The sequence below is a fragment of the Suncus etruscus genome, chromosome 5, assembly GCF_024139225.1.
Source record: "Suncus etruscus isolate mSunEtr1 chromosome 5, mSunEtr1.pri.cur, whole genome shotgun sequence".
Taxonomy (NCBI): Eukaryota; Metazoa; Chordata; class Mammalia; order Eulipotyphla; family Soricidae; genus Suncus; species Suncus etruscus.
This window is the reverse complement of record NC_064852.1, coordinates 13,282,285-13,297,094: the sequence shown is the minus strand read 5'-3', so window position 1 is coordinate 13,297,094 and position 14,810 is coordinate 13,282,285. Positions and strand designations below refer to the sequence as shown.

The 14,810-nt window shown below is 47.4% G+C and overlaps 1 protein-coding gene across 1 annotated transcript in view; it reads left to right on the top strand.

Moving 5' to 3' along the window:
* The first annotated feature begins 1,947 nt into the window (after nucleotides 1-1,947).
* The window catches only part of PPP6C (protein phosphatase 6 catalytic subunit), a 44,732-nt gene continuing 31,869 nt past the window's right edge, over nucleotides 1,948-14,810 (top strand). Inside the window, exon 1 of the mRNA XM_049774209.1 lies at nucleotides 1,948-2,101. Coding sequence (XP_049630166.1) covers nucleotides 2,027-2,101 — 75 coding nt within the window. The 5' untranslated portion in view covers nucleotides 1,948-2,026. The remainder of the gene's footprint in view (nucleotides 2,102-14,810) is intronic.

Here is a 14,810-nt window from a genome sequence, read left to right as displayed (position 1 = left end):
AGAAGTGTTAAGCAAGCCCTACCTGCTATACTTTCACTCTGGCTCCCTTATTTTTCCTAACTCATAGTACCTCTTTACTTTTTAGCACAGATCTCTTTTCAATTATGAGCCATTTGTTTATAAGCCCTAGGAGAACAGGTATCATACTTATCACAGGTACTATATAAATGTTCATTAAATAAATTAAGAAATGTGTACTTGTGGGCATCATTCTTTCAACATTATTTTCCTTTGATTTTTGGGCCACATCCAGTGGTGTTCAGGGCTTTCTCCTGTCACTGTGCACAGGGATCACTCCTGGTAGAGCTCAGGAGACCTTATGTAATCTCTCCAAGTGCAATGAACACATTTTTTGGGTTCTGTTTCGGAAGAACCAGTAGGCTTGGGGTTTCAGGAGGCCTAGTAATATTGGAGGTCAAATGTCCAGCCCTGAACATGCCAGGCTTGCTCTCCAGCCTCTTGACCCAGGTCCCCATCCCTGAATGTACGGTATAATGCATGCCCAAGTACTTTTCTAGGGCTCAGGGATAGTAACAAAAAGATTCCTGCCTGTAAGACTCACCTCTAAGTACACTTCAGCCAGTCCTAGATGACACCAGTCTCAGTTTTCGAGCTGTTCCCTGTGAGAGTTGGTGGCAAGTGACTCATGAGGATTCAATGGAAAAACAGCACTTGGACAGCAGTCAGCCTAAGAGACGTTTTAATAACACACTTTCTTTTCTCTTGGGCTGATCTCTCTGTCACAGATATAGGCGGTCTTTTCAAGAAAGCCTTGTAAAGGTGCAGAACAGGTCACTGTAGTTGGGCTCACACCCATCTTTACTAATGATGACCTGATGGGTCCAAATGTATACTGGGAGAGACCGCTCAGAGAGCTGCAGGACATACATGCTATGCATGTAGGAGCCCACATTTCGATCTGGCAAGGTGGGGTATCCAAAATAGAGGAAGGGGGAGAGAGGGGTCTCCTTTAACCCCATCCTGGAGTAGAACCGGAGCAACATCACGAGGCATGGCATAAATGCTGCATCATGAGGGGGAGGAGAGAGAGAGAGAGAGAGAGAGAGAGAGAGAGAGAGAGAGAGAGAGGAGAGAGAGAGAGAGAGAGAGAGAGAGAGAGAAAGGGAGGAAGAGTGGGAGGGAGAAAGGGAGGAAGAGTGGGAGGGAGACAAAGGGAGAGAGAGGGAAAGACAGGGAAAGAGGGAGGGAGGGAGGGAGAGAAAGGAGGGGAGAGGAGGGAGGGAGAGAGAGGAAAAGAGGGAGGGAGGGAAAGAAGGGAGAGAGGGGGAGAGCAGGGAGAGAGAGGAGGAAAAGAGGAGGGAGGGAAAGAGGGAAGGAGAGGAAATTTTTTTATATATATTAATAAAATAAAATGTGCATCTACCTCTTAAAAAGAGAGAGGGAGAGGGAGGGAGGGAAAGTAGGAGGGGGAGAGGAAAGGAGAAGGAGAGAGAGGGAGGGAGAGAGGGAGAAAAAGAGGGAGAAAGAGATGGAGAGAGAGGGAGAGAGAAACACTAAGACTAAGAAACTAGGTAGAAAGGATCAGAGTCACCTACTTTAAGCTCTGGCCCGGTCCAAAAAGCCTCGCTGGGTCCCCAGAGGCGAGGCGAAAGTCGGGGGAAAAGAAGAGAAGAAAAGAGAAGAGAAGGAGGAAGGAGGAAAGGACGGGGCGAGAAAGGCGTCACTGCTGTTAGGATGCTCGCAGCCGAGTCCAAACAAAAAAACTATAAGTCCCAACATCCCCCGCGGCGCAGCGCGGCACGGCACGCCGCGCTACGCCACGCCACTACGGGTCCCCGCAGGCCGCGGGCGGACGGCAAAGTCTCCGGGGAAGCGAGTGGCCGCGGGGAGCGGGGGGGAATGGGGAAGTGGGCGGGCGCGCGGAGAAACGGGTCACGGCTCGACGCTACCGCGCAGGCGCCGACCCCGGGCCGGAAGTGACGTCGGCGGAGTTCCGGCTTCGGGCTCCGCCGCTGCTCAGGCCGCTGCCGCCGCCGCCGCCGCCGTCGGGGCTCGTCCTGCTAAGATGGCGCCCCTGGACTTGGACAAGTACGTGGAGATCGCGCGGCTCTGCAAGTACCTGCCGGAGAACGACTTGAAGGTGAGCGGGCGCCGGCGCCTTCGCCGCCGCCGACGCCAACGGGGATCGCCCCGGAGCCGTGTCGCAGCCTCCCAGGGCACCGGGCCTCGCCCCCCCCCCACCCTTGCGGGCGGACCCGGGATTCGAACCTGCGACCCTGGGGTCTCGGGCTCAGTGTTCCCGCGCAGGCTGCTGTTGCTGCAGCTGGCAGGAGCGCGGGTGGGTGGTGGCCGGCGATGACAGGAGGAAGTCGGCCCCAGACCCGCCTCCCTAGCCGCTGTCAGGCCTGCCTGCTGTCCAGACTCCAGGTTTGGCGGCCCCGGGTTCGAGTGCTGGGGCTGGGTCCCCGGTGGCAACCGTGTCAAGTGCTGTTGGGTCGCAGCTCCTGGCAGGCAGGTGTGACATGTGTGTCTGGGCCCGTTGTATGTGTGTGTTGTGTGTGTATGTATGTATGTATGTATGTATGTGTGTGTGTTTCTTTGTGTATGTCAGGGCCACCCCACCTGGAGGCCCTCCGGGGTTCCTTCTGGATCTGCACTCCAGGGTCCACTCGTGATGGGCTCCTAAAACCATCTGGGATCATCCCGGGATCGAACCCAGGATGCCTTGGTTGGGTGCAGGTAGGTTAGGATGTTGTTGTGCTTCTGTCTCCTCCTCCCTCTCTCTTTCTTTTTTGGGGTTCTGGAAGTTGATCTGTTGCATCCCTCGGCAGGTTTGCAAAGTGTAGTTAGTAGTTGTCACACCACAGTTGTGAGCGAGACACGCGTGTTCTTTGCATGTTGGTGATATGTGCTGGGTGATTGGATGATAGGGAGGGAGGTCATTCATTCATTCTTAGGCATTGGCCCCGGGTTAATAGGAAAAGTTAAAAGCCAGTAGTTGTAGAACTGGAGTGTTTGTGCTCATCTGACTTTTTTTTTTTTTTTTTTGGTTTTTGGGTCACACCCGACAGCGTTCAGGGGTACCTCCTGGCTCTACACTCAGAAATCGCTCCTGGCAGGCTCAGGGAACCATATGGGATGCCGGGATTCGAACCACCGACCTTCTGCATGCAAGCAAATGCCTTACCTCCATGCTATTTCTCCTTTATCTGATTTTTTGTCCGATTTAAGTATTGGTACTTTTTTCTTAACTCTGATTGTGGGGTTTGGGGCTACATCCTGCGGTGCTCAGGGCCTGCGTTCAGGCGAAGGGAATCATGCTTGGTGGGGTTTGGCGTGCTGGGAATGAAACCCCATATCGCTGAATGCTAGGCAAGAATCTTAAGCCCTGCATGATCTCATCTGCTCTGCTTTTTCTTTTAAGAAAGGGCACACAAATCTGACCAATATTATCTGGGTCAGAGTGATAATACAATGGGTAGGGCACTTTCCTGGCATGTGGTTGATTCAGTTCAATGCCTGGCCTCCCCCTATGGCCCCTCACACTCTAGGCTGACAGGAGTGATCCCTGAGTACTGCTGAATGTGTCCCTTCCCCCCAAAAAATATAACCAATATTAGTGTTCAGTTCCTGGAAAACAAACCTCTTTTGGTGACATCTTTTTGGTGACATTGTTAAAATATCTTAGGTGAAGTATGTTTTTACCTATCTATGAATTGATGTGGAAATTTTTGTTCTTTGGCACACCTGCGAAGGTGCTTTAAGCTTTGTGTTTATAATCAATAAAATTGTACTTATATTGGAAAAATATCCTTTATTTTTTGAAGGGCACACCCAACAATGCTATGGAGGGTACTCCTGCTTCTGCACTCAGGAATTACTCCTGTTGGTTCTTGGGGACCAGATGAATTCGTAATGGGGTTCAAACCCCAATTAACCGCATGCAAGACAAATGCTCTACCTGATGCACTATCGCTCTGGCCCTGGAAAGTTAGCTTGACGATTAACTTGAAATTGAATGTTGAAATGATTTGGAAATTAAGCAGTTGGGTTGGCTCTTCGTTGTTAAATATTAGATTTCTTTCCCATCTTTTTTTTTTTTTTTTTTTTTTGGTTTTTGGGCCACACCCTGTGACGCTCAGGGGTTACTCCTGGCTATGCGCTCAGAAGTTGCTCCTGGCTTCTTGGGGGACCATATGGGACGCCGGGGGATCGAACCGTGGTCCGTCCTAGGCTAGCGCAGGCAAGGCAGGCACCTTACCTCCAGCGCCACCGCCCGGCCCCAGATTATTATCTCTTAATAGATTATTTTGATTTGTTTTTGAGGTACTTATCTTACTCTTTGCTCTGAGCTCAAGGATCACTCCTGGCTGGGCTCAGGAGGCCATATTTGGTGCCGGGAATCCGACCAAGGATGGCTATGTGCATGGCAATGGCCTTACTTGCTGTCCTTTCTCTCTGGCTCCAATTCTTTGGACTACTGAGTAAAGTTAATTCCGAGTTAATTTTTATTTTATTTGGGCCAGAGCATTGGTGCTAGAGGTAAGGCATCATTCTGCCTTGCGCACGCAAGCCTAGGATGAACTGTGGTTTGATCCCCCGGCGTCCCATATGGTCTCCCCAAGCCAGGAGCAATTTCTGAGCACATAACCAGGAGTAACCCTGAGCGTCAAACAGATGTGGCCCAAAAACAAAAAACCAAAACCAAAACCAAATTATTTTATTTTAGGCATTGTGGTTTGCTGTTAGTGATAGCATAACACATCCTCCCCTAGAATGTCCACTTTCCTTCGCCATTGCTCCAGTGTTCTCTCCCTTATCCTAATATTCATCTCTTCCACTAACCCTTCCCCAGTGGTAAGCTTCCTCCATTGCTTGGAGGAATACATTATATCCCTACTGTGTTTCTTTCTTTCTTTTTTTTGGGCCACACCCGGCGGTGCTCAGGGGTTACTCCTGGCTGTCTGCTCAGAAATAGCTCCTGGCAGGCACGGGGGACCCTATGGGACACCGGGATTCGAACCAACCACCTTTGGTCCTGGATCGGCTGCTTGCAAGGCAAACACCGCTGTGCTATCTCTCCGGGCCCCCTACTGTGTTTCTTAATATTCCAAACATGAGAGTGATCACTCTGTATTTCCTTTATTTTTGGGTCACACCCGGAAGCGCTCAGAGGTTCCTCCTGGCTCTATGCTCAGAAATTGCTCCTGGCAGGCTCCAGGGGCCATATGGGATGCTGGGATTTGAACCACTGTTCTTCTGCATGCAAGGCAAACACCCTACTTCCATGCTATCTCTCTGGCCCCTGTATCAGTGTCCTTTTGACTAACTTCATTCAGCATGATATTCTCCAGATCTATTAATGTGGCAACAAATTGCATGATTAAATCTTTCTCTTTTCTTATAGCTGAGAAGTTCATTGTGTATAGATACCATAGTTTCTTTATTCAGTCATCTTTTTGTTTTGTTTTTGGGTCACATTCAGGGAGTATGGGATACTCCTCTCTCTGTGCTTTGGAATCAGTCCCAGCATGCTGGCTCAAGGGGACTAACTATATGGGATTTTGGGATTGACTACGAGTCTGCTGCATGCAAGGCAAGTGCCCTACCTGTTGTACTGTTGCTCTGGACCTCAGTCAGCTGTTCTTGGATATATGGATTTTTTCCAGATTTTGGCTTTTGTGAATAGTGCTGGGAGGAACATAGGAGGGTAGATAACCTTTTCTGAATAATTTTTGGGACTCTTAGGGTTTATGCCAAGAAATGGAATGCTGGATCATATGGGAACTTGGTTCTTTGTTTTTATTTTTTTTCTTTTTGTTTTAGGGCCACATTCAACAATACTCAGGGGTTACTCCTGGCTCTGTGCTCAGAAATCATTCCTCATAGGCTCCAGAATTATATGGATAGAGGGTGGTAGTTGGGGTGGGCGGCCCCGGCTGCATGCAAGGCAAATGTTCTACCTGTGGTGTTATAGCTCTGGTCCTGGTTCCTTTTTTTTTTTTTTGAGAAGTGTCTGTATTGTTTTCCAAAAAGGCTGGACCAGTTGACATTACCACCAGTACTTGATTGAGGATCCCTTTAGCCACACACCCTCACACCTGGCTGTTTTTGTTCTAATGATATGTGCTATCTCATTGGTGTGCAATAATATCTCACTGTTTTGATTTGCATTTCCATGATGATAACTGATATGAGCATTTTTTCATATACCTTTGACCATTTACATGCTATTTTTTGAGAAAATTTCTGTTCATTCTTTCCCTGTTTTTATTTTTCTTGCAGTATTTTGTTTGTTTGGTTTTTTTTGGCCACACCCAGTGACGCTAAGGGGGTTACTCCTGGCTATGCACTCAGAAATCCCTTCTTGCTCAGGGGACCATATGGGATGCCGGGGATCGAACCCAGGTCTGTCCTGGGTTAGCAGTGTGCAAGGCAAATGCCCTACCGCTGTGCTATTGTTCTGGCCCCAACTTGTAGTAATTTTTTTTTTTTTTTTGGTTTTTGGTTTTGGTTTTTGGTCCACACCTGGCGGTGCTCAGGGGTTACTCCTGGCTGTCTGCTCAGAAATAGCTCCTGGCAGGCACGGGGGACCATATGGGACACCGGGATTCGAACCAACCACCTTTGGTCCTGGATCGGCTGCTTGCAAGGCAAATGCCGCTGTGCTATCTCTCCAGGCCCTGTAGTAATTTTTTTAAAGTGAAGTAGTTTAGTTTAATAAAACTTGCTTATAGAGGAGGTGGGGAGGACGGAAGAAAAAAGAAACTTGCTTAGAAAGATGTGAGACTTAAGGAAAAAAAGAAAGAAAGATGTGAGACTAGGGGGCCAGAGTGATAGCATAGCAGTAGGATATTTGCCTTGCACCTGGCCAACCCAGGATGGACGGTGGTTCGAATCTCAGCATCCCATATGGTCCCCCGAGCCTGCCAGGAGCGATTTCTGAGCATAGAGCCAGGAGTAACCCCTGAGCACTACCGGGTGTACACCAAAAACCAAAAACCAAAAAAAGAAAGATGTGAGAATAGAGAAAGAGAAAAGTATGTGTTTAATGCAGGCTTCTTCAGAGTGAAAAAGCATGCTTGCAAGGTATGTGTTCAAGGAAAAAAAATGGCTTTGAAGAACAAGCCTTTCTTATAAAATTCTGCCAGTGCTTTATATATCTTGGTTATCAACCTTTTTTTTTTTTTTTTTTGGGTCACACCCGGCAGTGCTCAGGGGTTATTTCTGGCTCCAGGCTCAGAAATTGCTCCTGGCAGGCACGGGGGACCATATGGGACGCCGGGATTCGAACCGATGACCTCCTGCATGAAAGGCAAACGCCTTACCTCCATGCTATCTCTCCGGCCCGGTTATCAACCTTTTGTCACATGAGTGGTGGACAAATATTCTCTCAATTTGAGGGACATCTTTATATTCTATCCTCATTTCCTTAGTCTTACAGAGCATCTTTTGTATTGGGGTGGTCTGGGCCACACCCAGGGCTTATTTCTCTTAGGAATCATTCCTGGTGGACTTGGGAAATGATATGGACTGTCAAAGGTCAAACCCAGGTCAGCAATGAGCCAGGCAAGTGTCCTACCTGTCTTATTATCTAGCCCTAGCTTCTGTTTATCTTTGCTTTCATTAGCTTGGCTGATGGTATTGAATCATTAAAGGTATCTCTAGCTTCCGTGTTATGGAGAGTTCTTTTGTTTTTGTTTTTGGCCACACATGGCAGTTCTTTGGGCTTACTTCTTTCAGGTCCTGTACTAGGGTTCAGGGATGACTCCTGATAAAGAGTCATATAGGACCATAAAAGGCGCCAGGAATTGAACTAAGGGCAACCCTTGCAAGGCAAGTGCCTTATCTCTCAAGCCAATCATGGAGTGTTCTCCCTATATGTTGTATAGTATATTTATGGGTTTAGATTCAGTATCAAGATCTTTCTTCAATCTCTCTTGATTTGATTTTTGGACATGGTATTAGAAATGGGTTTGCTTTAGTTGTTTTGCATGTTACTGACCTGTATCCCAGCACCATTTTTTTTGTTTTTTTTGTTTTTTTGGGGGGGGTCACACTCGCAGTGCTCAAGGGTCACTCCTGGCTCTAGGCTCACAAAACGCCCCTGGCAGGCACAGGGGACCACATGGGATGCGGGGATTCGAACCACCATCCTTCTGCATGAAAGGCAAACGCCTTACCTCCATTCTCTCTCTCCGGCCCTTTTTTTTTTTTTTTTTTTTTTTTAGTTTTTGGGTCACACCCAGCAGCACTCAGGGGTTACTCCTGGCTCCATGCTCAGAAATCACCCCTGGCAGGCACAGGGGACCATCTGGGATGCCGGGATACTAACTACCCACCTTCTGCATGAAAGGCAAATCCTTACCTCCATGCTATCTCTCCGGCCCCAAATCCTTACCTCCATGCTATCTCTCCGGCCCCTCTCTGGCCCATTTGTTAAGGAAGTTTTTCTTATTCCACCTCATACTTTTTGTTCCTTTATCTAGGATTTATTGTCCATTTACCTGAGGATTTGTTTCTGAGCTCTCAATTCTCTTCCATTGGCCTGAGTTTATTTTTATGTCAGTAGCACATTTTTTTTTTTTTGATTACTACCACTTTATAGTACAGTTTGAAGTTGTGAAAAGAGAAGCTTTCATCTTCTTTTCTTTTTTTGGTTTTTGGGTCATAGCCGGCAATGCTCAGGGGTTACTCCTGGCTTTGTGCTCAGAAATCTCTCCTTGGGGGGCCTGGAGAGATAGCACAGCGGCCAGCATTTGCCTTGCAAGCAGCCGATCCAGGACCAAAGGTGGTTGGTTTGAATCCCGGTGTCCCTCGTGCCTGCCAGGAGCTATTTCTGAGCAGACAGCCAGGAGTAACCCCTGAGCACCGCTGGGTGTGGCCCAAAAACCAAAAACCAAAAAAAAAAAAAAAAAAAATCTCTCCTTGGGAGGAATGGGGCACCATATGGGATGCCGGGGATCCAACCACTGTCAGTCCTGGGTTGGCCATGTGCAAGGCAAAAGCCCTACTGCTGTGATATCTTGATCCTTCATATTTTCTTAACTAGGATTTCTTCGTCTATTAGAAGGGGTTTGTCTGAATACTTGGGGTTTGTCTTGTTTTGTTTTGTTTTTTTTTTTGTTTTTGGGTCACACCCTGTGAGGCTCAGGGGTTACTCCTGGCTATGCGCTCAGAAGTTGCTCCTGGCTTCTTGGGGGACCATATGGGACGCCGGGGGATCGAACCGTGGTCCGTCCTAGGCTAGCGCAGGCAAGGCAGGCACCTTACCTCCAGCGCCACCGCCCGGCCCCTGGGGTTTGTCTTAGTAATATCTTTCAGATTAATCTGTTTGTGCTATGCATCTTGGCTTCTTTAGTGTTTGGTTTTCCACTTTTGTTGTTTTATTCCCTTTCTGTTTATAGGTCACATATGATAGTTCTCAGAGTCTTCTCCCAGCTCTATACTGGGAGTCAGAGATCTAGCCTATTTGTTTTTTGTTTGTTTGTTTGTATTTGGGTCACACCTGGTGACGCTCAAGGGTTATTACTGGCTCTGTGTTCAGAAATCACTCAGGGGACCATATGGGACTCCGGGAATCGAACCACTGTCCGTCCTGTGCAAGGCAGACACCCTACCCGCTGTGCTATTTTTCCGGCCCCAGAGATTCAGCCTATTTGTAAAGCTTGTATACAGTCTTTGGCTTCTCATCTCTGGCTATTTAAATAAATTTAATTTTGTTCTGTTTCTTGGCAGAAAGAGCAGATTAACATTAGGCAAACCAGAAAACTTCCTGAGGTTAGAGAGTATTCCTGGAACCTCCAGGGCTGCCTCTAGAGATGCTGGAAGACCCATGTGGTGCAAGGGTCACCTGCTTGAGACATAGTACAGTGAATGGGGTGCTGGCTTTGCATGTGGCTAAACAAGGTTCAATTCTCAGCATCTCATATGGTCCCCCGAGCCTGCTGGGGGTGATTTCTGAGTGTAGAGCCAGGAGGAACCCATGAGTGCTGCCCAGTGTGACCCAAACCCCCCCCCCAAAAAAAATTGAAATGAGACAGAAAATCTTGTTCTTATGATAATTTTGGATCAGAAAGAGAAGATCCAGGTTTTTAATTGATAGGAAGTAAAACAAAGCTCTGAAGGGCAGTGGAAGGAGGTTCTTCTTTCCTTCTTATTTTTTTTGGGGGGGGGCTACATCTGGTAGGGGCTCAGGGGGTTACTCCTGACTCTGCTCAGAAACCTGGCCGGCTCCAGGGGTCATGTGGGACGATGGAGATCAAACCGCCCTCGGCCGGCAGTGTGCAAGACAGGCGCCCTATCTCTGTGTTATCCCTGATAATTTTTTTGACCTGTGGGGGGATCCACACTCAGGGGTTACTCCTGACTCTGCTCTCAGAAATGGCTCCTGGCAGGCTCAGAAGACTATATGGAGGTTGAACTCGGGTGTGGTTTTTTTTTTTTTTTTTTTTGGTTTTTGGGCCACACCCGGTAATGCTCAGGGGTTACTCCTGGCTATGTGCTCAGAAGTTGCTCCTGGCTTGGGGGACCATATGGGACACCGGGGGATCGAACCGCGGTCAGCCCAAGGCTAGCGCAGGCAAGGCAGGCACCTTACCTTTAGCGCCACCGCCCGGCCCTCGGGTGTGGTTTTGACTGGCCATGTGCAAGGCAAATGCCCTAATGCTGTGCTACTGCTCAGGCCCTAAAAGAGATTCCTACAGTTGCAGACCTATGTTTAGTTTATACAAGAAGTTTGCAGACTTATTTTCTCCATGTGCTTATGAAATTGTAAGCCGCCACTGAACCTAAAGGTGAGAGACAACAATTTTATTTATTTTTGATTTTGGGACCACACCTGGGGGTGCTCAAAGAGCATTCCTGGTTGGTTCGGCGAATCATATATATTGCCTGGGATCGAACCCAAATTGGCCTTACTGTCGTCACTCCTGAATACCTGGTAATTTAGAAACTCTGCATTCAGGGATCACATTTGGGGGGGGACACAGGGGACCATATGGGACCATTTACATACATGAGTAAATCCAGGGGTCAAATCTGTGTTGGTTGGGTGCAACCTCACTGTTGCTTTTGTTTGTTTGTTTTTGGGTTACACCTGGCTGCGCTCAGGAATTACTCCTTGCTCTGAGCTCAGCAATCACTCCTGGCAGGCTCAGGGGACCATATGGGATGCCAGGGATCGAACCTGGGTCTGTCACGAGCAAGGCAAGTACTCACTGTGCTGTCACTTCAACCCGTTCTTTTCTTTTTTCTTTTCTTTTCTTTTTAATTTTTTTTTTGTTTTTTTGTTTTTTGTTTTTGGGCCACACCCGGCGGTGCTCAGGGGTTACTCCTGGCTGTCTGCTCAGAAATAGCTCCTGGCAGGCACGGGGGACCATATGGGACACCAGATTTCAAACCAACCACCTTTGGTCCTGGATCGGCTGCTTGTAAGGCAAACGCCGCTGTGCTATCTCTCCGGGTCCTAATATATTTTTTATTTAAGTAACATGATCATAGTTGGGTTACAGTCATAAATAGAACACCCCCCTTCACCAGTGTAACATTACCCCCTCCCCCTTCCCATCCCCTGCTGTATTCGAGACAGGCATTCTACTACAGTTATTTGTTTTTAAGTTCAGTAAATTGTATTTTTTTCCTTAAAGGATAAGAGTAAAAAATACAGTAAAGGTGTGATAGTGGCAATCTGTTGTTTGCATAGGTCCAGAAAAATGGGGAAAATGGAAAAAAATAATATCTTTATTTAAACACCGTGATTACAAACATGACTGTAGGGGCCGGGAGGTGGTCCTAGAGGTAAGGTGTCTGCCTTGCAAGCGCTAGCCAAGGAAGGACCGTGATTCGATCCCTTGGCTTCCCATATGGTCCCCCCAAGCCAGGGCCAATTTCTGAGCACTTAGCCAGGAGTAACCCCTGAGCATCAAATGGGTGTGGCCCGAAAAAAAAAAACAAAACAGAAAGAAAACCAAACAGATATGACTGTAGGTGGATTTCAGTCACAAAAAGAACACCCCCTTTCACCAGTGCAACATTCCTACCACCAATGCCCCTCCATCTTCCTACTTCCACAGCCCCTGCCTATATACTAAACAGACATTCTACTTCTCTCACTCATTAACATTGTCTTGATTAACTGTTCTTTCTTTTTGGGGGGGGGTGGTTTGGGCCAACACCCGGTGACTCTCAGAGGTTACTCCTGACTATACGCTCAGACTTGGGGGACCATATGGGATGTTCGTCCTAGGTTAGCAGTGCAAGGCAGATGCCCTACCACTTGCACCATTGCTCTGGCCCCTAACTGTTATTTTCTAGTTAGCGTTGAGGGTAGGGTGATTCGTTCAAGAGACATTAGGGCTAGAAGAGGCAAATTCTAACACATTCCACTATTGGAATCATGGAGTCCCTTAGCAATCTGTCTCTAATTAATTTCAAAATGTGAATTAGGGGCTAAATGTTGCATGCAGGAGGTGCAGGCTCTGGGAGGGTGGGAAGGAAATTGGGTATTGGTGGCAGGAAATGTGCTTTGGTGAAGGATGGATATTGATTTGTGTATGACTGAAACTCAGTCATGAACAGCTTTGTAACTGTATCTCACAGTAAGTCAGTTAAAAAGCTTATTTAAAAAGAATGTTAAGGGGGCTGGAGAAATAGCATGGAGGTAAAGCGTTTGCCTTTCATGCAGAAGGACAGTGGTTCGAATCCTGGCATCCAATATGGTCCCCCGTGCCTGCCAGGGACGATTTCTAAGCATAGAGCCAGGAGTAACCCCTGAGCACTGCTGGGTGTGACCCAAAAACCAATAAATAAATAAATAAATAAATAAATAAACAAATAAATAAATAAAATAAAAAGAATGTTAAGGCCTGAAAGATAGCATAGCAGTAGGGTGTTTGCCTTGCACGCAGCTGACAGAATATGGTTCGAATCCTGGCATCCCATATGGTCCCTCATGCCTGCCAGGAGCGATTTCTGAGCGCAGAGAGCCAGGAGTAACCTCTGAGGCTGCTGGGTGTGACCCCCCCTCAAAAAAGTTAATTATTAAAGATATACTACATAGCTTAAAAAACAAACAAAAAACCAAAACCCAGAGTCTGAACCACTGGGTAAGGCACTGTTTTGCATGCAGCCCATTGGTTCAATCCATCTGGTCTCCTGAGCCTCTAGGAGTGTTCTCTGAGTGAAGAGCCAGGAGTAAACACTGAGCACTGCTGGGTGTAATCTCAAAACGAAATAAACAAAAAAAACCTAAAACAAGAAAAAGCCCCCCAAACCCCAAACCCCAAATGTTAATTGACCTTTTTTTTTGGTTTTTGGGTCACACCCGGCAGCGCTCAGGAGTTACTCCTGGCTCTACGCTCAGAAATCGCTCCTGGCACGCTCGGGGGGAGGGGGGAACCATATGAGATGCCGGGATTAGAACCACCAACCTTCTGCATGAAACGCCTTACCTCCATGCTATCTCTTCGGTCCCTCAAAAAACATTTTTTTATTTTTTTGGTTTTTGGGCCACACCCGGCGGTGCTCAGGGGTTACTCCTGGCTGTCTGCTCAGAAATAGCTCCTGGCAGGCACGGGGGACCATATGGGACACCGGGATTCGAACCAACCACCTTTGGTCCTGGATCGGCTGCTTGCAAGGCAAACGCCGCTGTGCTATCTCTCTGGGGCCCAGGACTTTTTTTTTTAAACAAGGCTAAGGGTGCACCCAAGGGAAGTTCATGTAACCCACCAGTGTACTGTCTCTCTGGCACCTGATAGCATTATGTTAAAATAGACGTTGGGAGGAAGCAATTGGGTAAAGAGGGCAGTGTGATGCAAAGTGAAGACAAGTCCTCCCGAGTGGGCAGGCCAGCTCTGTTGGGGTCGGTTACAGGTCTGGTCCCTGGGGTGTCAGTAGCCTTCCATGTAGTCAAGTTGTGGAAGTGGGAAGGTGTTTTCTATTCAGTTAAGGAGAATAGATTTTCAGGGGGCCACAAAGTGATCCCCCCTCCTCGCCCCTAAAGTGCTGTAGGTCAGATAAGTTTTGGAACCTCTGCTCTAGACAACAGTTTGGCTTATTTCAGGGTGGACTTTGTGGTAGGGCTGTTTGCCTGGGGATCAGTTTAATAATTGATCTATAGCAGAGTGTCACAAGAAAACGCCACTTCTAAATAACCCAGAGTTTCCTGAGAGTGGAGAAGTAGGGAGACCAACAGAGTAGGAAAATGAGTTTTCTTTTTCTCTTCTGAGGCGCATTATGGGGAAAAAATAGGAAGAAATAAGATGCGTTGGTGGCTGATGGCAGAGGTTGTGTGTAGGGAAAACACTCACGCTGTTTACCTGGGATAGGCTCTGACATTCTTCAGCGGAAGTTATGTCTATAAAAGATGTGAAATCTGACACGGAATTTAAATGGAATAAGTGCTTCACAGCTTGCTTGCTAGCAACAAACAAAAATGCACTTCAGTACAGTTTAAACAGAAACATTCTACAAATAGCTTCATAAATTTCTTTTTGAGGAGCAGGTTCTCTTTGGGGAGGTAGAATTCACTTTGGAGAGTTATCCCCCAAATATGAAATGTAGTGTTTGAGCAATTATATCTCTCTTATACCTGAAAGTGGATAAAGGTCTGAGATGCCCAAATTTTTATTTGTTCATTTTCTGCATTTGAACATTTTTAAAATGTCTTCCTTCCTTCCTTCCTTCCTTCCTTCCTTCCTTCCTTCCTTCCTTCCTTCCTTCCTTCCTTCCTTCCTTCCTTCCTTCCTTCCTTCCTTCCTTCCTCCCTTCTTCCCTCCTCCCTCCCTCCCTCCTTCCCTCCCTCTCTCCCTCCCACTCTTCCTTCCTTCCTTCCTTCCTTCCTTCCT